This window comes from Hydractinia symbiolongicarpus, chromosome 5 (assembly GCF_029227915.1).
Source record: "Hydractinia symbiolongicarpus strain clone_291-10 chromosome 5, HSymV2.1, whole genome shotgun sequence".
Lineage (NCBI taxonomy): Eukaryota > Metazoa > Cnidaria > Hydrozoa > Anthoathecata > Hydractiniidae > Hydractinia > Hydractinia symbiolongicarpus.
Window position 1 is genome coordinate 22097137 of NC_079879.1, and position 26894 is coordinate 22124030.

The 26894-nt window shown below is 34.6% G+C and overlaps 2 protein-coding genes across 2 annotated transcripts; both read left to right on the forward strand.

Moving 5' to 3' along the window:
* The first annotated feature begins 3824 nt into the window (after positions 1 to 3824).
* Positions 3825 to 8424, forward strand: LOC130645374 (60S ribosomal protein L26-like). The gene is made up of 3 exons (XM_057451347.1): positions 3825 to 4190; positions 7933 to 8065; positions 8380 to 8424. Exons 1-2 carry the CDS (start codon positions 3882 to 3884, stop codon positions 8062 to 8064), a joined length of 441 nt encoding a protein of 146 aa, XP_057307330.1. The 5' UTR covers positions 3825 to 3881; the 3' UTR covers position 8065; positions 8380 to 8424.
* A 999-nt stretch (positions 8425 to 9423) lies between these two features.
* Positions 9424 to 18632, forward strand: LOC130645373 (uncharacterized). Its single transcript, XM_057451346.1, has 2 exons — positions 9424 to 17541; positions 18132 to 18632. The coding sequence occupies exon 1, from the start codon at positions 10383 to 10385 to the stop codon at positions 16452 to 16454; it is 6072 nt and encodes a 2023-aa protein (XP_057307329.1). The 5' UTR covers positions 9424 to 10382; the 3' UTR covers positions 16455 to 17541; positions 18132 to 18632.
* Positions 18633 to 26894: the final 8262 nt, after the last annotated feature.

Genomic DNA, 26894 nt, shown 5'->3' on the forward strand with positions numbered 1-26894 from the left:
TTGTATCGATTTTGCAGTAGAGCAACGAATACCTTATTCGTACTAATTCCCGCGCATTGTCGCAAAAAAGTTTATTATTGCGCGAAATTAAGTACAGAAATTCTGCGTAAAACCGTTTACGCAAAAAAGCCAGGAAATATAATTCAGCAGTCTAAATGAAAGAAATATATCTGTATAACTTATATAGATACAATTATAACATTTTTTCTTTGTTACTTGTGGGAGAATTTAAACTAGGGCAAAAACTAATTCGAATTATTTTCGCGAAATACGTATTTTAATTCTTCCCGCTTGTCATCTGTGGAAACAGGACAAAACCATGAGAAGATTCCGACAGAATATTAAAGCTTACCTTCCCCATGAAAACAAATTAACAAATTTCTGAAAATTCCTAATTGCTTTACAAGATTTTGGACTCAGAAGTTCCACTATTTATGCAAAATTATGACATCATCTTCCTGATGCTGAAAAGCAATCGCTGTTATCAATAATGATTGTAATGATTAAATATTAACATTCATTTCAATATGCTTCAAATATCAATCTAAATAGATAAAAACATGTATACATCATCATATCTTGGTAAAACCGCAAATACAACACATCACTTGGACCCGGGAGATGATGTCAATCAGTGGAACTTTTACGTCTAAAATCTTGAGAACCAAAAAAGGTCCTAAGACTTTCCAAGCTCTTTGATATGAAATCAACTTGTTTTCATGTGGGAGGTAAGCTTTGAGGTAAGAACTAGGAGCTACAATCACGAAAATAATTAGTGCTACTTTTCACACGCGTAGGTCAGGGCCCACAAAGGCCCCGAAATTTAAGAAAAATGTCTGCGCTGACGAACATTTGAAAAGTTGAGATCCAATCAAATAACTTAGCCCTAGGTTTGCTGTGAACATTCAAAAATTCAATCTGCGTTAATCATGTCATAGTTACAAAAACCCCTTCTCTTGTAACTATGATATAGTATGCGTCTATTTTACGTTTTTTGTTTTTACAATCAAATAATGACTGAGGCAAGTGGAATATATACTTTGTCTTATCATCAAGCAGGCAGACAGACAGACAGACAGATAGACAGACAGACAGACAGACAACCCACGGAAATTAGCCGACGTAATTATTTCGCGCACCTGTTATAAAATTATTTCGCGCAACTGTTATGAGATTACTCTGTGGTAGCCATGGTTCCTGGAAATATACACTTATAAGCACGGAAGCAGTGTAAACTACACCTTTTTTATATAGTATAGATTATCGGAAGTAGTGTTACGCCGCTTTCTCGTAAAATTCATATATTTAACAAAAACTGACGCATTTTTACGACCAGATTGAGGTTAAAAAAGAGGCCTTTCTTGCAAATAGCTTTTAAAAAACCAAATTTGACTTTTTCTTACATTTTTTGTTCAGTTAAAAACATAATAAGTTTCGGCAAAAAAAATTAAGCACATTCAGCTTTATTGTTTCAAAAAAATAAAAATGGTTGAAGATGAAAATAATATTCAAATTCATGTTTAGAAGAAGCAAAAATTCACTTACTAAATTCTTCTAAACTTGTTTTTGTTAATTTCCTTTCAAAGGCGCGAATAAAGCTTCTTCAATGAAATAGACAACGCAATATTAATTGTCCGCAACTTTGTTTACCCGTGTAGTTATTTATAACAAAGAAACTGCATCGAAGGAACAATAAAAGTTAATTAACCATGAATTTTGTATAAAAAACTTCTGAATTAAACTTTTGGACTACGCAAAAAACAAAATAAAAATAAACGTAGCGAAAAGATCAGAGAGCTGCGCGCAATTTCGTGCGTGGTTATCAGAAGTCGCTTTTGACGCACGAACACAGACAGACGGAATACGGCTATTATTATAGAGACCAGTTGTTAGCTCGTGAAAAAATCCACGGGTTCGCCCGTCCTTTAAATTTACCCGTCGCAACAAAGTGCACAAAAATATATCGCATTTGGTATTGGTGCGAATTTTAAAATTTTCGTGTTTCCGTTACGGGACGCGGCTTTCGCGGACACAGACAAAATATTTTCTAACTCAGCGGGGTTTCGCGCAGAGACAGACAGACAGACGGAATACGGCTATTATTATAGAGACAAAAGCAAAACTAAAGAAATGATCTCGAAAATTACACTCGCTTATTAGGTATTTCGAGCCCAATAAGATTACAAGTTTACCGGCAGACTATGTTAGAAATCACACAACTCTGGTATTAGTGGATAGGTTTTGACAAAAGTATTTTTGTAAAATTTCTAAAAGTTTTTTTTACTTCTTTTTATCTCAGTTAAGTTACCTTTACAGTGAAAATGCATATACCAGTGGCGGCGGCACGGCTGGAACTGCGTTCTTTACATTAAATTTTTTATTAAGTTTTTATTTTGGATGATCATTATTCTTAATTCTCTATTGTTCTGAACGGTAAACCTATTGTTTTTAACCAGAAATCCCAATCAGAAATATTAATTTTAAAAAGCGTGTAATATACAGTAGACCCTCGATATAACGAACCCCCATGGGGGATGGAAAAAAGTTCGTTATATCGAGAGTTCGTTATATCGAGGGATCACAAAAAATAGAAATCTTTCCCCAATTTTCCTGAAGTCGCTTAAATCTTTGTCCATTAGAAAAAAACCCTTTTGATTTTTATTTCACTATAGAACACCGTCAAATATACGTAGAATTAAATTAAGTTGAATCACACAAAATTTGAATAAAATATGTTCGTTTTTGTTTACAAAAAGCAATGCAAAGACTTCTATCATAAAATCATTTGGTTGGTTGTTGTGTAGACACAATTTTCATTTTTTCCAAAAATGGCTATAAGTTTGATTTACCAAACTGTTTTGCAGGAAGAATCGCCTATTTTTGTGACAGTCGAAATGTCACTTAAGATAAATATAAAAGGACATCATGTTGATAATGACATATGGTCGCCAAAATTGAGTGAAAACTTGAAAGTCCAATGCGAGCCTCAAAATCCAATTTTTGCGTTTTGTTTACACTTAGGAGCTGGTCATATGAACACATTTTTATTTTTATATGCGTTTCTTAAGAACAGCGAGGTCCCGCCTGACCGAGATCTCGGTACAAACAAGCGAGATCTTGGCAAGGTGGGCTGACTTGGTTATCATATGAATACATTTTTATTTTTTATGTGTTTCTTAATAGCAGCGATATCCCGCTCAGCCGAGCCAGTCCGGTCAACTGGGCCAGCCCGCCTCCATATGAACAGCCCCTTAGTGTTTAGATTTGAACGTCGAATGTTATGGGTCGAATCACTCAATTTGGATGACATTGCATTGCTTTTTTTTCTGTACGTAAAGCGCTATCTACACGTGGTGTTAAGATATCGAGGGTTCGTTATATCGGGGGTTCGCTATACAGAGGGAATTTATAAAAGTTTCTTAAGGCAGAATCCAAGGGGAATGAACTTTGGTTCGTTAAATCGAGGTGTTCGGTAAATTTGGGGTTCGTTATATCGAGGGTCTACTGTACACGTTTTTCATTTATGCACAGTGGGGCTAACTATGTATGGTCAAAACGTGTCGCGTGCAACACAGAACTTTTTTTTAATGGGAAGTTGTCAGCATTGTGCCAACCATCACTTTAGCATTTTGATGTATTCATTGTCGTTTTATCAAAGAATTCTAGGGACAGGGTATGATTTATCCCAGGGGACTTATTTCTTAAATTACTGACCATCCAACCTCGTCCCCAGGGTATCTTGTGACCATCCCCGCGCCCTGAACCCCGAAAGAGTATTCCGTTTTCCCGATTCAGCGTAACACGACCCAGTCCTCTTTCATACTTCTTGTTCACATGCGAAATGGCAGCTCTTTTTGACACCGAAGGCTAAACACGGGGACATGAAGAAGAACGGTGCTGTATCTTCGTCTAGAAGAAAATGCCGTAAGGCTCACTTTTCTGCCCCAAGTAGTGTCCGTAGAAAGTTAATGAGTGCTCCACTATCTAAAGAACTTAGACAAAAATACGCAGTGAGATCTATTCCAGTTAGAAAAGACGATGAAGTACTCGTAACTCGAGGCCCTTTCAAAAGTGCTCAAGCTGGTAAAGTGATCAGCGTATATAGAAAAAAATGGGTATTACATATTGAAAGAGTACAGAGAGAAAAAGCAAATGGTGCTACTGTTAGCGTTGGTATTCACCCAAGCAAGGTATGTAGCTAGCTAGCTATATGTAACTTCTATATTTCTTTTTAGAAAAAAAATCTTACACCAACATTTAATTGTATGGACGTCACAAATATATGGGATTACTCAGTCACCCAAAACAAGGGGGAGGACTCACCGTAAAACGAAAAAAAGCGTGGAGGCCTTTTGAGTAATTTCAAATTTCACGGAAATGCTCTGAGAGTAAAAAAAGTAACAAAAAGCATTAATGCTTTATTTTAGAAAAACCTTTATTTGATACAATTTGAATGATAAATATATAGTTAAATTTACAAAATTCTGAAATACCTCAAAGGTTGCCTTCTTTGGTAGCCATGTCAACGAAAATGAAAGCATTGTTTGCATTTCGAAATAATTCAGGAGAGTTCGGAAGTTATCAGGCAAAAAGGGCAACTTTTATAGACCTTTTTGAATGTTTACTCTGTCTAACAACTGTGTGGCAGGCAGAAAGATACAGAAACTTGCTGAAGAAAGGTCTAATTCTGCCCATTTCTTTCTACGGAAACCTTTAAACTATTATTGAGTGTAGATAGATAACTTCTGATTGACATATTCTTGTAAAGCTGTAATGATCCCTTCGTGCAAAGAGGCAGACTAAAAAGGACCATACTTCACCTAGTGCCCGCATCTTTTTGCCTGCCAAACAATTGTTAAAGCCTGAGAAAAAGTTCTATTAAAAAAGCTCGCCCTCATATATATGCGCATTTTTAGCAAATCGAAACCTGGCTGACCACAAGGGGGCTCACTTGTGAAAACAGTGTGAAGTTTACAGGAGCCTTTAAAACTAGTTTAACGCTTTAAAGCAAAATTAAAATTTTGCCCAATAAAGCTTGTATCCATTTTAAGATTAAAAATTAAAAGCTACTACAAAAGAAAAATATGAGGAAAAATCAGGAAAAGGGTTGTACATTTTCAGGTAAGAGTTTTAAAAGGCAGTGCTAACTCGGTGCGATAGATCACACGCGTGCCATCAAAAGAAATAAATTTTTTGCAAAAACATTTCCTTTACCCCTGTACACCGGGGCTGCTGTTTTGGCGTAAGGAACATACAAAGTGCAAGTTCCAACAATGTACGCCAAGGAATTTCAACCCAAATACGAAGAAGTCGTAAGCAGACTCGTTAATTAAACTTTGTTATTACTTGTGGGGCAAACAGATATTTAAATTAAATTAAATTACGGAAAGTCGAACGGCCACTAATATAATATTTAATAAACCTTATGTTCGATGAATCATAAAAATTATTATCTAAACGAATATTTCGTTATTAAGGAAGTTTTTTTTTTCTTATTAATTATATTATCTTTTAGTTATTTCAACTTAAATAATGCTGAATTTCTTTTAAATTCTCCAAAAGGCGACCTTACAAAGATTAAAATATTGTTGCATTTTTTTGTAAAATCATTAAAATGAAACTCGCAAAGCCTTAATATAGCCTGAATTCACATTATCAACATTTGGTAAAGACTGCTCACGTGCGATCTATTGTGAGTTCAGTAAAAGAATTATCGTTTATTTTTAGAGTTCAGTAAAAGAATGATCGTTTATATTTAAGGTTTATTTAATAAATTTTCTTTGTTATAAATACAATAATTTTTAATTACAACAACGATGAATCGCACGCCTAAACAAATCTGCACATGTGTGGGGGCGTGCGCGTGCGATCGCACGCCTCTCACGAAATGGCCTGCTTAGGTAAAACAGTGCAACCTGGACAAAAAGGAAAACAAAAAGAATTTCAGTTTTGTATATGCTAAGGTTTGCAACAAACAGGGAGATGCATGAAAGGATTGAAATTGACAGGCCATGTGCAGTGGCTGATTTATTTCACGATCATTGTTTAGGGTAAAATCAAAGGAGACAAGAGAAACTTTAGTATTTTAGATTTTATATGTGAAGAAAGTACATGAATCTATTCTTTGGTGTTGTTAGTAACTAAAAAATTATATCATTTAATTTCTTAATTCTCTTTTTCTTGATTCTAACTTTGTCTCGCCATACTGAAATTGGGTTCAAAATTGGCTTGTTCAGGATCACAAAACCTGGGTCTGAGTAAAAGTTTGGTTTCTCTGTGGAATTTTAATCAAACAAAATGAACTTTTATTATCAATAAGCAAATCAATTCTTTTTTTGCCTATGATTTTGCACTGTGCATTGACTGCAGAATAACAGAGTTTATAATTGGATAGCCCTGTAACATAAATATTGACATAGCCTCAAAAGTCACATGATTCTGTGTACTTCAAAGGTTGTCTTTTGTTGTTAAGTCGACGGAAAAAAAATGCTGTTTAGCATATAGAGAATAATATGAACCCTTGTATTTTTTGATGCAGTTTTTACAATAGAAGAATAAAAATTGTTATTTTGATTTCTTTTGACAAGACAGTCCTATCATTGTCAGCTTAGCACCTTTTAGGTTTTCTAGTTTGGGTGGCATTTTCATCTACTTGTGTGGTCATATTATAATCCATTAAATTAAAATTCTCTTAGTTTATCATTAACACAAAAAAACATTTTCAATGTGATTGGCTTAAAGCTGAGACACAATATATTATTATTAATATGAGTGCAAAATTTCCAGGAGTCTGGGTTTTGACAGAGAAAACAGCAAATGTTTAACAGAAAGTATTCAGATTTAAAAGTAATTTTTAATGTTACAAGAAGTCCTGGGGGCTCTAAGAATTTCCGCTCGTGCATGACGCTCTGAAGATAAAGCACACAAGTGACATTATATCTTTCAACAAACGCAAACAAAAAGAAACGTGTCATAATAAACTCACATTTTAAAAAAAAATTGCTAACATAAATTACAGCCTATCATTCATGGTTGAAAGTCTTGTAATTTTGATGTCACCATCATGTTCAGCATACTTTTTTTATTAACTATGCCAATTTTTGTCAAAAATAAAGTATTTTTAATTTTTGGACCAATTTTGGCTGAAAATGACATTTATGTAACAAAAAATCAAAATTTTGATGTCACCATCATGTTCGGCATACTTTTTTTGTTAACTGTGCCAAATTTTGTCGAAAATAAAGTAGTTTTAATTTTTGGACTAATTTTGGCTTAAAGTTAGCAGTGGGAAACCAATGCTATCCTCCTGTCAGAGGAACGTGAAATCCCAGGGTCGATTTTTTCTCAAAAAATGCTCCAAAAGAAAAAACGACGGTGTTAAAGACTTTCCTGCGCCTTCGGGCGCGAAAATTCAGTAAAAAAACAAAGTTCTCATATGTGATTTTATTGTGTGCAATTTCTATGACGACGGCTATTAAACATCTCTATAGAAATGTTCCATATTTTATAAAACTAAATATTCAAATTTATTATGTAATATTCACGGTAAATAAACATTTAATGCTTATTTTTACTGAATTAAAAAATATTGATTATTCTCGCCTTTGATTGAAATTAACAACAAATTTTATTTCGCATTTCGTTTCATTGAAATGGGGTTACCCCTGGTTCTTTTAATTCACATCCCTCAGTTCAACTTCCATCATATTTTGAACAGAAATGGTTGTTACACTGAATGATTTTTTCAAGAATAAAACTCCATACCATTCTTTGTACTAGTTACGCACTGTACAGAGTGCAATGGCATATATTTTTCCAGTTCTGATAGTTTTTCTGGTTATCTTCCTACACTAAAATCATAAAAATTGTGAAATGGCAACAGTAAGAATCCCCATCGAAATTTACTTAAAATTTGAGTTCTTTATGCTTAAGGTTGAAGTTGTACGTTTAAAAATGGACAGAGATCGAAAGAAGATTCTCGACAGAAAAAACCGTGTCAAGTTACAAGAAAAAGCCAAGGGAAAGCATACAGAAGAGGATGTTGCAATGGCCACTGCGGAATAAGGTAATTTTTAATTTTATGTTTAATATTTATTATTCTCTGGAGAAAAACCTTGAAATATCATTACTTTCAACATTTCTGTCTAGTTTTGATGCGTTGTCTCTCGTTGCGTTTGCTGTTTTACGGTCTGCGTGGTTAAAGTGTTAGGGATTTGTCTCTGTGGTTAAGAACTTTAAAGGAAAAAAATGTAGCAAAAAAACTGGGTCAAAAAAGATGTTAAAAAATTTAGCACATCAGCGGACTTTGCGTGTATAAAAACTATTAGCGGTATTGTTTCATTCTTTCCTTAATTTTATTTCTTGAATATTTTTTTTTAGGTGATACAAGACTTAGACAGAATTAAACAACAACAACGACAACAACAGTCTTTTTGCTTCTTTTCCCACTACCCTTAAACCGTTTTAAATTCGAGAGAAATTTAACGGAACACAGATAAATCTGGCAGCGAATAAGAATGAGTGCATTAATTGTGCATTTCATCTACTGTATATAATCGGAGTAAGACATTCCGCAGGATTTAAGGTTAACACGGTTTGCTATACTATTTTTACATCAGTTGTTGGTCAACATTAATTTTTTAATAAATTTTGGTCAGCATTGTTGATATATTTTGCATGTTAATAAATTTTGGTCAGCATTGTTGATATATTTTGCATGTTGCTATGATTTGGCTCCACCAGCATGCTGGCCATCATTTTAAAATTTCGGACGTTTTAAAGCCTTTCTCACACTTGCAAATGGTAAGTTTGAACGTATGTGATGTATGTAGGACAAAATGTTTTTAATGATATTAATTTAAATGGTATAGCAAATCGTAGCAACATGTCTCGGTTTGCGGATGCCTCCTTTGATTCGAGTTACCGACCGGCATCTTTAAAGCGCCTCTCTGGAATTTTAAGGGTAGAAAAAGAACGGAAACTACTTACAGCGTTTTGACCGTGTCCAATTATTTGAATTAGGGCGATTGGTGCGAACCGGCAAGGTAGCTCTTCCAGTGAACTAAACTAGTCATTTCCCCCTTTTGATATTTTTGATAGAGAAGGGGAAAGAGAGCGCCCTAAAAGTGGTAGGATGACAGACACCATAGTGCGAGAGAGCAGAAATGGATATCTTGTCAAGATAAAAGTTGCTATTTCATTGGGAAAAGTTGAATTTCTTGCGTCAGTATTTAAGCAATTGTAAATCCAAGTCACGTTTTTGTTTTGAGAGTGTAGTAAATTATTACTACTATTATTCAGAAAGAAAGCTCGCACATGGAGTATCTGCTGAGTATATAGAATGGTTTAATCTTCCCTTTTTTTAACGGCATATCGGAAAAGTGGGACTCGGGACGCGGGACCCTGTTGAGTCGGGACCCGGGACACGGGATCCTGATATCGAGACGTGGGACGCAATGCGGCAAAATTTAGATGATACAAAATACTGACCCACGCTATAATAGAAAAGATCATAAAGTGAGCATTTTTTATAATTTTTGTTCTATTAAAAAGTATTCCTACTGTGAGTGTGGGTGCTGTGAAAAGGTGATTTAAAAACACCTAACATTTACAAGATTATATACACATAGTAGATCTTTAAAATGCTTAAGAAGTAAGATATTTTATTAAAAAAAAAAGATGAAAGAGATGAATATGCTATTAGCACCGTTATGTCACGAGCCGACATTTTGCTGCACCAGCTATATGTCTCCCCAGGGTATTTATCACACACACGTGTCTCTATTATTCACGGTTGTAGCGAAGTGGAGATCCGTGTTTCAAATCCAAGCTTCTGTGCGACTACGCTCTTCGCAGTTTTGGGAGTTTAGAACACAGTGTAAGTGACTCACGAAATTTGCTATGCGGAAACCATGGACAGACGCTGAGCTATATTTGAATGCGTCTATTTTACAGAATTTATTTTCATCGAATAGACCATGATTTCTCAAAGAACTACACGACGAAGTCAGATTGACCAAGTCAAATTACAGATTTTTTAGTTTTAAAATTTTCCCTCACAATATATCGTCGAATAATCAGCGGTAATTTACTCAGTGCTTGTTGTTCTTTTCTTTAGCTAGTGCAGCTTTGTGGCACCATAAAAGCTAGTGCAGCTTTGTTGCACCATAAAAGCTAGTGCAGCTTTGTTGTACCATAAAAAGCTAGTGCAGCTTTGTCGCACCATAAAAAGCTAGTGCAGCTTTGTCGCACCATAAAAGCTAGTGCAGCTTTGTTGCACCATAAAAGTACAATTATTATAATTAATATATATGTTATATTATATATAAAAAACTGCTACTGTGCTAGAGGTACATGTGGTGTGAACTGGATTGAAATGTAAGATGTCTCTCCTGAAAATTACTCATGGATCGTTTAATCAATCCCATTCTATGTTCGGCGAAAGTGCTGGAAAACAGTGTGCATGTTGTAGCTTGTATGCAGTTTCTTTTTCAACTAGAGTAAAGTCCCCAGGTAATTGGAATGTTAATGATATTGATTTTATCATTACAGAAGCAGATAAACTATACAAATCTCTCAATAAAAACACATACCTTACGGTACCTGATCTACCAAACAGTGTGCCTATATTTGGATCTAATGTTACAATTACTTATTTAGATAAAGAATATGGTCTTTTAAGTAGCTATTCTATTCCGCGCTTTTTGTCAAATTTGAATAACTCAATTGGAGACGGGTTACTTTTTTTCGTGAAATTTATTTGTGTTGCGATACTCCCTAAAAAGAACTGTGTCTACTTGTTTGATTCTCATAGCAGAAATAACTGCGGTCAGCCAACACCTGATGGTTTTTCTTCTTTAATGAAATTCCAAAGAAAGAGAGATTTAGAAATATACCTTCATACAACCTACATTGATCTAACGACAGTTGATGAGCCATATGAATTACAATACATAAGTATTGATTCAGATGAAGAAGTAAGTCTTTCTCGACTATATTCTAACAAAGTCAATAGAGAAAAGAGTCGTTTACGCATGGCAACGGAAGCCAACAAGGAAAAATGTAAAATAAGACATGCAACTGATACCAACAAGGAGAAAGCTAAAAAGCAGCATGCAACTGAGGAGAATAAGCAAAAAGCTAAAAAACAGCAAGCAACAGAACACAGCAGGGATCAATCTAGAAAACGAAAGGCAACTGTTTCCAATAAGGAGAAAGCAAATACATATAACAATGCTGATGCTAAGCGCAAACAAAAAAGTGCTAAAACAATAAATGATTGCATTTTAAATTTCCAGAAAGCTATTCAGAATGGCCCCTACTATGTCTGCATAGTTTGTAATAGGAGCCTTTACAAGAAAACTGTAAAATTATTTAGCAAAAACAATTATGAAGTAAGTTTATACTATGTGTTTACAGATGTTCTATGCTTTGATTCTCATGCTTACATTTGCATAACTTGCGATAAGTATTTAAAAAAAGCTGAGATACCCCCGCAGGCTGTTTGGAATAAGTTAAATATTGTTGATCTTCCTAATGAAATTCAATGTTTAAACAGACTTGAGCAAATTCTGATTTCAAAAAGAATATTATTTAAAAAAATAGCTGTTATGCCTAAAGGTCAACAACAAAAGATAAAAGGTGCTATTTGCAATGTTCCTATTCAAGTAGAAGCCGTTAATAACTGTCTTCCTCAGGGTATAGATAGTAGTGGTGTATTGTTTGTTAAACTGAAGAGAAAATTGGCTTATCGAGGCCATGTTGTGTTTCAAAGTGTACGTCCTGAGCTTTTAAACGAAGCCCTACAATATTTGAAAAATTTCAATTCCTTTTACTCAGATGTGCTGATAAGAATGGATAATATAACCCAGGAATTTTTAAGTTTATGTGATACAGATGCTATGGTTGACACAAATGAATTTTCAGTAACAGTTGACATTGATGATGACAATTTAGAAGCTGAAAACCCCCTAAGTATGAATTGTGCAAGTAGTGATGAAATGTGTGTTATACCAAATTTCCAAAATCCAGATGATGAGGTTTTAGATATTGCTCCTGGTGAGAATAAACAACCACAATCTTTTTTTTCTGACCAATACTGTGAGGAGCTTGCATTTCCCTTTTTATTTCCCACTGGAAAATTTGGGTATAAGGTTGCTAGACCAGTGTACTTGACAGCGACAAAATATTTCAACCAGCGTTTGTTAAATTTTTCCCAGCGCTTTTCTTCAAATGCTGATTATATATTTTTTGCTCATTATGTAATGCAACAGTCAAATTTGTTTAATCAAATAAATATTGCAACGAAAAAGGTAAAGGGCACAATAACGGCTGGGCAGTTGCAAATTAATTTTCATGAAACAGTTCGTTCTTTTATTTGTGAAGGTCAAGGTTACCAATTTATGAACTCTATTAAAGGAACACCTGCTTATTGGAAACATTTTCTTTACGATGTTTTAGCAATGGTTAAACAGTTAGGATTGCCATCATACTTCCTTACTCTGTCATGTGCAGATTTGAGATGGGATGAACTGGTAGTGATAATAGGAAAATTGAATAACATTGATGTTAGCAGTAACGAATTGGATTATTTTAGACGTTGTAGTATTCTTAATCAAAACCCAGTTTTAACTGCAAGGCACTTTCAATACAGAGTAGAGAATTTCTTTAGAGAAATTTTGCTTCATAAGAGTAGTCCTATTGGCCAAGTAGCTAATTATGCTATTAAAGTCGAATTTCAGTTTAGAGGTTCACCCCACATCCATGCTTTTCTTTGGTTGTTAGATTCACCAACTCTTACAAACGAAACCACAGACAGTTACACATCTTTTGTTGATAATACAATACGCGCAGACCTCCCTGATCCATTAATTGAGCCTGAATTACACAACCTTGTCTCTCAATATCAAATCCACTCTCATTCAAATTCTTGTCGCAAATACAAGAACATTCCATGTCGTTTTAATTATGGACGTTTCTTTACTGATCGAACAGTTATAGCCAGTCCATTACCAGAGAATATGTCTGATTCTGAAAAATTGAGTTTATTATCAGAAAGAACTAAAGTATTAAAGAAAGTCAAATTATTTATCGATGAAAATTTAGACCCTAGTAAGCCTAACTACTTGAGCGACAGCTGCAAGTCCATACCAGAGATTTTATTGGAACTTCACATATCAGAAGTTGACTATTATAGGGTTTTAGCAATATCTCCAAATCAAGACTTTGAAATATACTATCATCGACCACCAAATTCATGTTTTGTAAATAATTACTTTGCAGCAGGACTTTTAGCTTGGAAAGCCAATTTGGACTTGCAGCCTGTGTTCAATTATTATAAAGCAGTGTCATATATGTGTTCTTATTTCTCTAAATCGGAAAATGAGTCATCTCTTGCAATGAAAAAGGCAGCTGAAGAGTCTGAAAATTTAAACTTGCCAGATCGTATGAGAAAATTAGCCTTAGCATTTTTATCACACCGCCAATGTTCATTACAGGAAGCTGTTTATCAGGTATTGCCAGAGTTATGGTTACGTAAATGTTTCCCAGGAATTGTGTTTGCTAATACAAATTTGCCTGATAAAAGATACAGAGTTTGTAAATCTGAAGAAGAATTAGAAGAATTGCCTCCAGATAGTACAGATGTTTTTAAGCGCAATAGTTTAGATCGATACATGGATCGACCCAATGTTACATTTAAGCGTGGTCAATATTATATGATTAACAATTTATGTTTTGCTGAATTTCTTGCGTATTATGTGCTGGACACAAGTAAAAAGCTTGACATAGTAAATGATTATCAACCAGAGGTTCTTTTAGATGATGATGAAATTTGTAATCCCTTATTGCGTTTACCTAAGTCTGTTCCTCTGATGTCTTCCAAAGAAAAATTGAAACGGAGAAATAAAAAGCGTGTTGTCCGTTATCATACTCCTAATCCAGTTAATAAAGCGGAAGAGTATGCCCACCATTTGTTGATGTTATTTTACCCCTTCAGAAAGGAATCTGATTTACTTAGCGAAGTTGGAAATTCTTATGTTGTTAAACTTAATGATCCTGAGGTTCTGAGCATTGTTAATGAGAACAAGGCTAGATTTGAACCATGGGGTGATATGGTAAATAATGTTTTAATGAATGCTGATTTTTCACCTCGAACTGATCAATTTGCGCAACAAGAGAATGACAATGTTGAGGAAAATGTAGTTAGGGATAATGAATATCAAGGTGAACAAGCTCAAGGTTTAAATGCTGCAGCTTCTTCGAATGCAGGGCACACATCAACACAGATTAATTTAATGTCAGATGATAGTATTAATGAATTAATACGTAGTTTAAACGAAAAACAACGTTTTCTTTTTGACGTAATTAATAGATGGGCCCGAAGGCATGTTAAAAATTTATCAGCTGAAGAAGTTACAGAAAATCCTCCTTTGCATTTATTTGTTACAGGTGGTGCAGGAACAGGCAAATCCCATTTGATCAAAACTATAAGTGCATCAGTTTCAAAAACTTTATGTTATAGGTCTTCATGCATTGAAAAACCAAATTTGCTTTTGCTTGCACCGACAGGTGTTGCAGCAGTGAATATCAATGGAACCACAATACATTCAGCTTTAGGAATTTCTGTAGAGTCTCGTGGGTTAACCCTTCACAAGCTTCCAGATAAAAAGAGATGTAAATTAAGGCAAGAGCTATCAGATGTTAAAGGTATCATTATTGATGAAATATCTATGGTATCCAATAAGTTACTGTTGTATGTGCATCAAAGGTTAATAGAAATATTTGGATGTGTTTCTGATTTTTCAAAACCATTTGCTGGCTTAACAATAATTTTAGTGGGTGATTTGCATCAATTACCCCCCGTAATGCAAAAACCAATTTATGCAGAATTCAGCGATGAATTGTATAACATTTATCCACTATGGCGAAACTTTCAGATGTGTGAATTGACTGAAGTTATGAGACAACGGGGTGATACTGTTCTAATTGACCTACTAAATAATGTTAGGCTAGGAACTCTATCTTCACAGGATGAACATCTCATCCGTTCACGATTCATTGATGAAAATAGTAAACACTACCCAATAAATGCATTGCATATTTATGCAGAAAATGAGCCAGCTAGAGTTCATAATGCAAGATTGTTAAATAGTTTAAACAGCGCTTTGATAACAATAGATGCCATTGATCAAGTTCCGAAAGAAGTCCCTTCTCATGTTTATGAAAGAATTCAAAACTTAAGCCAATCAAGAACTGGTGGATTAGCTTTCCAGTTATCTTTAAAGATAGGTGCTAAGGCAATGTTGACATCTAATATTGACATTCCTGATAAGCTAATAAATGGTCAAATTGGTACAATAGTCCATGTTGTAGCGCAAAATGATTCAATTAAAACCATTTATGTTGAATTTGACAATCTAAATGTTGGAACAAGTAAAATACGTTCAGACAGACTTGCACAACAATTAAATGCAGTACCAATTGATCGAGTGACTACCGAAATAAGAACAAACGAGAAAAAACTTTCCTCTCCGGTCATTAAACGTACCCAATTTCCTTTAATGTTATCATGGGCTTGTACTGTACACAAAGTTCAAGGCCTAAGTTTACAAGAGGTTGTCATTAGTTTTAATTTGCTGAAACAGAGATCATTCAATAATGGACAGATGTATGTAGCTCTCAGCCGTGTAACGTCTTTGCAAGGGCTCCACTTAATAGGGGTGTTCAAGTCCAGTGCCATCAATGTTGACGACAAAGCTAAAAAAGAATATCAGTATTTAAGAGAAAATCAAAGTTTAAGTTTTACAACAGATTTGGTGGCAAAGGAATCTGAACATAGCATATTGTCTTTAGTTGTTTGTAATGTAAGATCATTGCGTAAGCATTGCAAAGATTTATCTTGTGATAAAACACTTTCATCTAGTGATATTATTCTCTGCACTGAAACGCAACTGACAAATACTGAAAATTTAACAGATATCATGATTGATGGTTTTAAATTGACGTGTAATAATGATAATGAACACAGATTTTCTAGCTTAGCAATGTATTACAAAAACAAAATTGAATTACTAGATCATTTCAAAATTAATGGTTTTTCTGTTTTAGAAGTTTTAAATAGCCATAATCTTCCATTGAAAATTAAAATATTGTTATTGTACAAAAAAAAAGATATGCTAGTTGGACAATTTTTAGAAACTCTAGGCTACCTTTCTGTGTCTATGAACATTGATATTGTTGTTGGTGATTTTAATCTAAAACCAAATGCACTGCTAGAACAAACGCTTAATGGTTATGAACAGGTTGTTTCAGAACCAACGCATTTAGGGGGGTCGATACTAGATCATGTATACATAAAAAAATCGTTATTAGAACAGTTTCTTGTTTATGTGAGTGTAAAAAGTTTGTTCTTTACTGACCATGAGGCCATTACAATTTCTCTTAGAAATAAATAGATTTACAAGATTCTGGGGGAGGGTGTTGTGGGATGGTGGTTTTGAGTTTAGGTTTTGCACTGACAATTACATAGGGCTTAAAATAACGGGCGGTCGTCACTGCAAAGAAGAGGCTTTTCAGAGCATTTTCAGTCCACAAGATGGCCTCGCCTTTTTGGAAATGCTCTGAAAAGTGAAATGCTCTGAAAAGTCTTTTCTCCACAGTGATGACGTCCTGTTATTTTAATAAGCCCTGAAGTAGTCAAGTAAGGATTCGAAATAAATAAATAATATGATGTGATTGTGGAAATAAGAGTGAGTGTCTGCTCAACACTTTTTGAGACATTGATTTCAAAGCACTTTTTTGTTTTACCACCACCTACAATGAGAGGCTACTTACTTTATATGTGTAGAGATATGCATGGCATTGATAAAAATAATGCTAATGTTGATTTTATTTTGTGATACTGTATAGTTCATTGTAATGTTTATTCTCTTTCTAATTTAAAGTAAGTAATAAGCCTTCTAATTGTTTTTACAATAATTATGTATTTTTCGTTTATAAAACTCTCGATAACTAGAACTCTGAAGGAGTATTTGGGTTATTGAGAGGGAGTTGCACTGTGGGACCATCCATTTAGTACGTACGCATCTAAGTGGGGAGGGGATCTGATAAATGCGTACATCTATTGTTTGAATGACATCACTTCTATTATTTTCTGCGTACTATGGGGGGAGGGTTTTTTTTTGCGTATATACTTTGTGGATGCTCCTTATATTAAATTACTTTTTAGTATATGTATTTGAATGTTATTAGAAAATCTTTGTAGAAATTCTCCAACGATATACAAATCTAATAGACAATTGAAATAATAATAACATTCACTTCGAAATGGCAATAGACTTTTAACTCACGTATCTCAAAGAATTGGATAACGAAACTTAAAACTGAAATCCACTTTGAAATAAATGTTGCTGGTTTTCAAATTGAAACTGTTGAAATTGTCAAATTGAAAGTGCTGTTTCGAATTAAAAGATTTTGTTATATGGATATACCTACACAATGTTGTCATTGGATAACCATACCTTACACAAAGCAATGTTTCCTGTAAGTACCATATACTTCACCAATTCGCGAAATATAAAAAATCCCAAAATTTCGATTCACAAAATTTTTTCTCCCAACAATTTATTCCTTTAAAATACCACATTTTTGTCAAAAAGTTGATTTTGGAAAATACTTTTAATGCAATGGCTTTGAAAACAATGAAAATTTTGAAAAAGCTGTTTCCGTTCTTAATATAGCTTAGTTTAAAGTTTATGTAGTTTGCAAAATACAGGTATGTATTTTGTATAGGTTATAAAAAAATTTGTAATGACACCCATTTTCTTAATAAATTATTATAAAGCCAAGACAAAAAGCTAGTGAACGAATTATATAAAATTTCGGCAGATTACGATGTTTCAATCAGAAGTTATAGCCCTGTCAGCCCAGAGAACTTGGGAACAAAAACAGCTTTTTCAAAAGCCTATATGAACCCATTGTTTTCAATTTGGAATCCCTCAAATCTTTATTATTTGCTTCTTTTGTTTATATCTCACCCCCGGATATGCGTATATGCGTATATATTCTCTTTTTCTCGTTTGTTGAATAATTTATCAAAATAAGTTTAAAAACGATTGCTTTTACTTTTTTAGAGTTAAAGATATGATTAATCAATAATACAAAAACAAGTATTCCAGCTCTGTGTGATAGCTAAACGAAGCCACCATCTTCATAATTCTACCTGCCAAGTGGTTTATGTATTGTTTCATTGATACCTGGTGAAGAAGGTCTATGTGATATTTATTATAGTAGAAGATGTCATTAAGACGACAACGCTTCGTTTTATTTCGTGAGTTGATGAAAAGAGAAATTTACCGCAGCAATTTTATACAAAATAAACGTACTCGGGAGTAAAATATAAAGCATACACTACTTCCATATAATCTATTTACTGGAAATCAGACTGTTTTGTCCGGCAATTTTTCCTATGCCAAATTCAATTAAAGCTCAAGGAAATGCAAGAGAAAGGAATCGGCAAGGAGTCTGTTCTCACTGTTTTATTTTCATGTTTAAATTTTATTCTTACGAAAACCTATGAACAATTGTAATTGCGTTTTCTTTTGTTAAATCTATGAAAGCTAAAATCCGCACAACACGTGTTTTGATCCCTTCACCTGATTTGATGTAGATAATGACAGTTGCCATAAATACCCTAGAATCATGGATAGACGCCAGTGTCTGTATGCGGATAAGGCGTTTGGAATTAGAATTAGAATTCACCTGTAAGATTAATATATTAGATCGTTTATATTCACGAATAATCGATTCTACTCTATGCATTCAAAAAAATAATTTAGCCTTGCCTTGCGATTACTAATATTCTTTTTCCATAAAAAGGCTAAGTGTTGAGTAACTTGTAGAAAGATCATAAAATAGCTGCTCAAAGTCAGAACGTTGGAGGGTGTTTTTGTTATGGCTTTATTGAGGAAAATTTGATTGGCTTATTTTAAAATTAATATTTTTCGGGATTAATTTAGTGGCGAATTTATATTTGCGACTGCCAGCCATTCCAGACTGTACTTTACGGATCTTATTTCAGCGATTTGGGGGCAAAACCGGAACAATTTAATGTCCGCTAAAACTTATGCCCTTAAGATAAGATAATAATACTCATGTCACTAAAGAACTCTGGAAAGCTATTATGAAACGGGATGCCTCGCAATGGATTGATTTCAGACACAATACAATAATATTCCTAGTCAAAGATTTCCGTCTCTCCCATACGCATGGATATAAAGCTGGTTCTTCGCGCGAGACAAAAAAATCCTGGGAGCTAGAGGCAGGTTTAATAATACTTTAATGAGATCAAATTTCGCGGTAATTAAATTTCATTGAGATTTTGGCTTTATTCGGCAAATTACGCGAAATTTTATCCTTTCAAAAATTCAAGAAGAAGGGACCATCTGCGAAATTTAGCGTTACCAAAGTTTTAATTTGCTGTACGATCTAAAAAGATAGCGTTATTTCATTGGAAAACAACAAACAGGGCTTTTCGAATGAGAAAAAATGCTACTAAAGTAAAACTTCATAAAACGCGAAATTAAATCCCCGCGAAATATTTATGGATAATTTATCCGCGAAATTAAATCCCCGCGAAATATTTAAATTTCGCAGAAGAGTTCATCCGCGAAGTTTTATCCCATTAAAGACCAACCTCTTCCCCAGGGCTTTTTCTCTCGAAATTTCACTCGTTATCTACAGTCTCGCCCTTGTTTTCCGCTGGGCCATCTCAGGGCGTGGTTCCGCAGTCACATAACTATAACAGGGTGTTACTTATGTAATTAGATATTTGCACTGATCAATTCTTTACGAAAAAAAAATACTGTTTTACAAAAAAATGTCATCAGAAAGTTATTTAATTATTTAATTCTCATTCCATTTTTATAAAATCAGGCTATGGATATTCGTTTTTTTAAAAACATTTCTCCATACCTTCTCACAGTGCCCCCTTCATTGCATTCTCTACCCCCCACGACGAAGTAGCCAGATTGCTGGCTCTGTGCCACGTTTTTACCCTTTCAAAAATGGACTCCAGCAAGAAGAGCAGTCAAAGTGGGAAAAGAGGGGCAAAAGACTCCTCCTCCAGTAGTAAAGACTCCTCCTCCAGTAGTAAAGACTCCTCCTCCAGTAGTAAAGACTCCTCCTCGAGTAGTTCGAGCGACGGTACGTTTAATCTTTTTTGATTTTATTATAAATTTCCCATATTACAAGACTATTGTCTTTACCAAAAAAAACCTGTTCAAATTACCTCACGCCACCACCCACGTGTTTTGTTGCTCCACACGAGTTCTTACGTATGTCATTACTACTTTTTTAGTTTATTTCTGATAGATTTTAGCTGCTTAGTTTTTACCTTGCTTCGCATGTTTTTTTTCCTAAGAATCTGCTTTGGCCACCATCAAAAATATGTTATGTTCGCGTCCTGAAGACCCGGCAAAAATGAGTCGGTCGGTCGGTCGGGCGTATTTTTTCCCGGGATTTTCAGATGGGGGAAAAATTCGTTCCCAGGGCCAAAAAACAGTATAGCGCCACTCGACAGACCCTTTTTTCGCCGCCCTGTCTGTAAACTTGCCATGAGTACCCTAAAGATATTAATTTTTACGGGAATTAATTTTCGCGAGTTTTTGTCAATTTTGGGAAAATTAGTTCTCACAAATTTTTTTTTTCAAATATATATCGTTTGGATCAAAAAGTTTTTTCTGGGTTTTTTCCGACTTACCGACTCGGGTTTTTATTGCCAAAAGTGAGTCGGTCGGAGGACGCGAACATAACATATTTTTGATGGCGGCCTTTTAGAAAACTTTGCAAAAACAAAAACTTAAGCAAGGGGGTTTAAGGACATGTTAATTTCCTGGGATGAGGTATATTATAAAAGGTATTAGTAAAAATAAGCTTGACTTTTTCCCAAATTTGGAACCAGTGAATCAGTTACCTTTTTCTTCTTAAATTCAGGTGCCTTGACATGTTACCTCCATGATCTCAGTCCAGTCAAAAGGGCAAGAAATAGCAGTGTTGGTTATTACAATTTCACTGTCCAAACTGATGAAACTGTTCACCGTGGTGTGTCATTTCGAATGGATTTGAGGGATAAGATAGAAAAAGCAGCTGAATCGAAGAGTCCCGTAAAGTTGGTTAATTATAAACGCAAAGCGAACTGGAAAGATAACAGCCTCCAGGACATTGAAGTCAATAGAAACACCAGATTGGAGGAGTGTAAAGCTGGTTTCGCTCACAAAAACATCAAAAAGGATGTTGCCAAACGTCAAAAAATCAAAACTGTGCTTGATAGTGGTTATGATAAACAGATGGTTACTATAATAGGATATATTGACATTGATAATGTGGCTATTTCAACTATGGATTCGTCTGCAAAAAGAACTGATACATTCGTTAACGATGACAGTGGGATTGTTTTGGTTTCCTTTTGGAATGAAATCGCAAATCAGCTGAGCACGAGTGGTACCTATGAATTACAAAATCTTTCCGTACGGGAGTTAAATTCAACCCCTGTTGAAACTGTTCTCACTACAACCAGCGAATCATTGATCTTGCCCTGGACGAAAGGTAATGCAATAAAACAATCGTCTCCACCATATCAGCTAAAGAAGTCCTTGCATTTTCCCATAAAAAGTGTTTCAATCAGCCAGAAGGTATATAAATGTCCTCGGTGTTTTACTCAAATTGAAGAATCTACGCTTGGACAAGATTTTTTTCGTTGCGCCAAATGTAAAAATAGTACAAAATTTTCTTCGTTGTCATCAAATGTTACGATCCAGTTAATAACGAATGAAGGACAAGAAGTGGTTATGTATAGCACTCAGCTTAACCAATATCTCCTAGCGAAAAGGGAAAGTGTTGAAGTTGACGATGAAGACCAAGTATGCAAGGTTTTGCTGTTGGATGAAAAATCTGTGATTTCTGTTAATCACCGTAATGTTGTCATTGACTTCTAAACTTTAAAAATAAACATTGCTTTTAAATTTCGATGCACTGCAAGCTTTGAAATTAACTATTGTACACCACATATATGTAGTACATTCTGTATAGTTGATAGATATGAACTGGAAGTTATAGATACACAGAAAGATCAGTTATTTCAAGTCTTGCAGTGCATATGCATGTTACTGGTTAGCATTGCATTTTGTTACATTTTGTTACTTTTTTTTTCTGTTCATACATATGAACAAGCCTGGAGAAAGTTCAGTCCTTCATGGTTGATGTCTGACGAATATTCAAGGCTTGTTCATAATGTATATAACTATAGTTTCACGACTTGCTTTGTTTTGTTTACTCCTTGCACCTGTGATTGAGTGTACTTTTTCTGTATATAGTTTCCAGCCCAGACAAGTGATGTCTAACAGTTATTTCAAGGCTTATTTAAAGTAGTAAATGTGGAGCAGTAACTAACAAACAAAGTAACAAGACATGCTTTTGGCTTGCTTTGTATTAAGCCGTGAATATATTTGTTTTATGCTATACATATATACTAGTTATATAAGTGAAATAATCATCAATCATCACTGTTGGGGAGAGATTTTTCGAAGCATTTTTATCCTCCATATTTGGCTGGAAATTTCTCCTCAGTGATTATCAACAGTTATTTCAAGCCATCCATCTTTTTGGCATATTTTCTGTATATAACCTTCAGCTGTAAAGCATTTTCTTGACAAAAACAGCTATATTTTTACTAGAAGTCATAATTCTAAACCCTATACAAATTTGACTGTTCCAGTCTAGCTCCAACAAGTCAGTCTGTAAATTTAAAACCCGATTTTCCCGGTTTTGATAGTTCGGCAAAACCTCTGAATCACGTCTGGGCTTTTAGATGTCACAATGCTAACGCCTATACAAAATTGGTTGTCCTGGTCTGGCTCTAACATAAGTCGGTCCGTAAATTTAAAACTGGATTTGATAGCCACGCCCGGGGCTTTTATTTATCACACACAATTGCTCGGGCAAATCTTACCCAGGTCATCTATGACGTTTTTCAAAATTTAATCCAAATGTCCAAAAATGGTCACACGCACGATAAACACTTCTGCAGCCTTATTGTGCGCATGACCATTTTTGGACAAGTGCACTAACTTTTTGCGAATGCACAAATTAAATTTTTGCCGTGTTTTGCTCAGATTAAATTTCGGCGGATCTGGATATTTTGGAAGTTTGCGTGAATTCGTTTTCGCGAATATGTGCAATGCATTATCACTTGCGTAGGCACATAAGTTCAAAATTTTTCGACACACTGCGATTTTGGTGAAAAATTATACCAAATGCTGAACGGGCCAAAGAAGATCATGTGCGTGCTGCAACCGTGTTCGCGCCATAAGGCTCTTGTTTAGGTGTTGAAATAATCAAATGACTTTTTTAAGCTATGAATCCAGGTGTGTTAAGTTTGCAAGTTAGTTGTAGCAGATTAAAGAGATTGTTTTAGAGTTATTAATAGCGAACATTTAAATTAAAGAAAAAATGAACATGTCACGGTAAGTGTTTTACATATCCTTTTTTTATTAGAACCATTTTACAACAACAATGAGGCTGAAATTTTATGAAAAAAATAAGAACAGAATAAGAACAATGGCAAGGCATTCTCGTCCCCAGAGCTCTTTGAGATAAACTCGAAAGTTTATCTCAAAGATAAACCTCATATATTCTTAATAATATTCTTAGCATGACTACACATGAAAACATATAATCAGCTTTAATATAATAAAATTGCTATAATTTTGTAGAGTATATTTTACTACAACGGACACATTACGTTGTTGCGGATAAAGAAGTTTAGTTTACTTGATATGAAAAAGTAGAGCCTGGACATCTTAGGATATTCTTATTTTTTGATCCGTTTTTGTTATAAATGTTAAAAATGTAAAAAGCGTGTACACGCAATTTTATAAGAATTTACTTATAAGAATATATTTTATAGTCTCAACTTTTTGTTCTAAATAAGAAATTTTTATGATGCACACAATTTGATTAGAAATTTTTTAATGCATATATTTAAACTGAACTTCTTTATTTGTGTTCTTAAGATGATCTTAAAACGGTGTATTGTTCTTATTTTGTTCCTATTTTTCAACCATTCGCAGCCTCGTTTTCCTTTAAAAAAATGACATTTTTTTTTTTTCATTTTCCACTTTTAGTTCTTTCGTCGTGTATGCGATCAAAGAGGACGACGTTAAGGTACACGCGATAAAAGGGGATGGACATTGCTGTTGTATGCCATAAAATTTGCGATGCAGATGAAAGGCATGCTCGCCATTCCATCCATACAAGGAATAATTGATATGATCCGATTTGAACTATTGAAAAATATCGATTTCTACGCTGAATTCATCGGAGATATCGACATACTACATCAGTTTGATGAATTTGCGCACTAAAAACGATACGATAGTGATATTGTGGACATGGTTCTACATGCTGCAAGTAACTGCTTCCGTTTAGCAATCAATGTTTACGTAAAGTACGGCGAGGAATATGTTCTACTAAACTTAAATAAAATAGTGCCAAGGAGAACGCAGTCAAATGAGACCATCAACATTTTGAAATATAGAGATCACTATGATTTTTTAGAATTTGGTAAATTCTTTGAATATTTTCTGCAACCTAGATTCTAGATCTTTTTTCAAGCAGAAAATCAAAAATGAAACACGAACGTAAAATTTTAAAAACCTGGGAACGAGGTTGTATATCATGCTTTATTGCTTTTTATTTTATGGTTGTTGCAGTTACATTAAACCAAGCAATTGAAAGTGATGAGGCAGGTGAGTATTTGTACAAAGTTGCAACAGCAAAAAAGCAAAAATAAATATCCTAGCAGATTTTAACAAGGAAGCTAATCCGGGACGGAAGAAATCAAAATCCACTCGAAGAAGAAGGGTCCTGCTAATTTGAAATCAAACGCCAATGCAGTTTTACGTCAATCCAGTGCAAGTAAATTCAACTACTAATGGTGGCGCATCAACAACAACAACTACTACAACTGCAACTTCAGCAACTACCACATCTACTCCTACAGCAGCGAAAATATCTGCGAGTACAAATACACCTACAACTACAGGTATCACAAAGAATTTAGTAAATCAGCCTTCTGAACCAGATCCTGCTCCACACTGTTACCAGCTGACATTGCTAAAATGTTGTCACAAGAACGTAACATGCTGTTATGGTTGTGGTGGACGATACGGAAAGCCTGAAGAACCAAATGATTTGATTTTAGTCCGAAGTCGAAGGAGTTAACTCAATTGGCCGACTTTACGCGCGTGTATTATCATCTAAAACAGTCTTGGTTTTCGAAATATGATAATTTTTTTCACGTTTCGTCAATATTAGTACCGGATGACTTACGGCACATCTAAGTGCAAGGCACAAAACTCTTTGAAAATCAATCGGCATACTTTATATATTATTACATTTAAACTTTAAAATCTTTTGTTTACTTTTTATGCATATACTTTACACTCTTTTGTTCACAAGATGAAGAACTTTAACTTTATAAAAACCCTAACACTGTTTGCCAGTGTGATATCAACAAAAAATACTGCATTCAGATTCTCCTCTTCGTTTAAAAAATGGTGTTCATGATTCGTGACACAACGCTTTGTGTATGATATCGATTTTACCTTTCTTTTTTTTACAATTTTTAATATTCTTTTTTACAGTTTCTGTTATATTCTTTGTTCAACGTGTTTATATTTTTGAAATACGCCTTGTGTATGAATTTTATTTTTCATCTTTTTTTTAGAAATTCTGTTCATTCTTTGTTCAAACGTGTATATAACACACATTGGGGAATGACTACCATCGACTTATCATATTTTCCATCCAAACGGTCCTGATTTTACACATCCGATACACAGTCCCGCGAAACTCATAAAATATTCATTTTCCAGGGTCCCGCGTCCCAGATCCCGAGTCCCGCATCCCGACTCAACAGGGTCCCGCGTCCCACTTTTCCGATATGCCTTTTTTAACTGGTGCTATAATTGATTTCGTATTGACAGTGAAGGATTTATTAGTGCGTGGCGCGAATTTCTATTTACCGGCCGTTTTTACGGAATTATTAAGTGAGGCTTTTACCGAAATTTAGACTCAATGTAACAGATTGCAAACTCGTTCTAATGTTTAATGAATTTAATAGCGGCCAAAAATTATTGGCCAGGAGAACCTGTTATAGTGCTTGTTAAATGCTTTCTTTCCTCTCTTTATTGTCGTATCACCATCATGATGTCAGATATGATACAGACAGAAGGGTAAATGGAAATGAATTCGTGCTAACCTGAGGACAACTAGTCGATAAGCCTGTGGATAAACCACTTAAGCATAGGAACAAACAAAATCAACAGTGCATAAACAAAAAATTTATTTTGAGAAATTTGTTTACCCGTTGCCTCTTATGTATAGAGCTTAAAACGCGGATAATGAAAGTGTATAGGCTTCTCACCAAGCCATACCAAATTTGTATACCCGTTGCCTCAACCTCGACCCCAGGGCCTGTAGCGTGTTTTCATATGAGAATGACAAAAAACGCTCCAGGCCCTGGGTTCGAGGTTGCAGATAACCTAAGTCCGCTGTAAACATCAACAAGTGACCTCTAACAAGTTCAAATTTTGGGAACCTAGTATAATTTTGCGAGTTTAGCACGACTTATAAAATGGTCTTAAAGGCTAAAACATACTTCAAATTCCGAAATATTGCGCTCGAAAGCCTTTTCAAAACGCAAATTACATATAGAAATATAGAAACGATATATTTTCAAAATAAGCAATGTAACATTGAAGCAATGCAGAAAAAGGTTATAGTATATGACAACTACCAGTCCCTATTCTCTGAGTGCTCGCTTTCTGTTGTCGTCC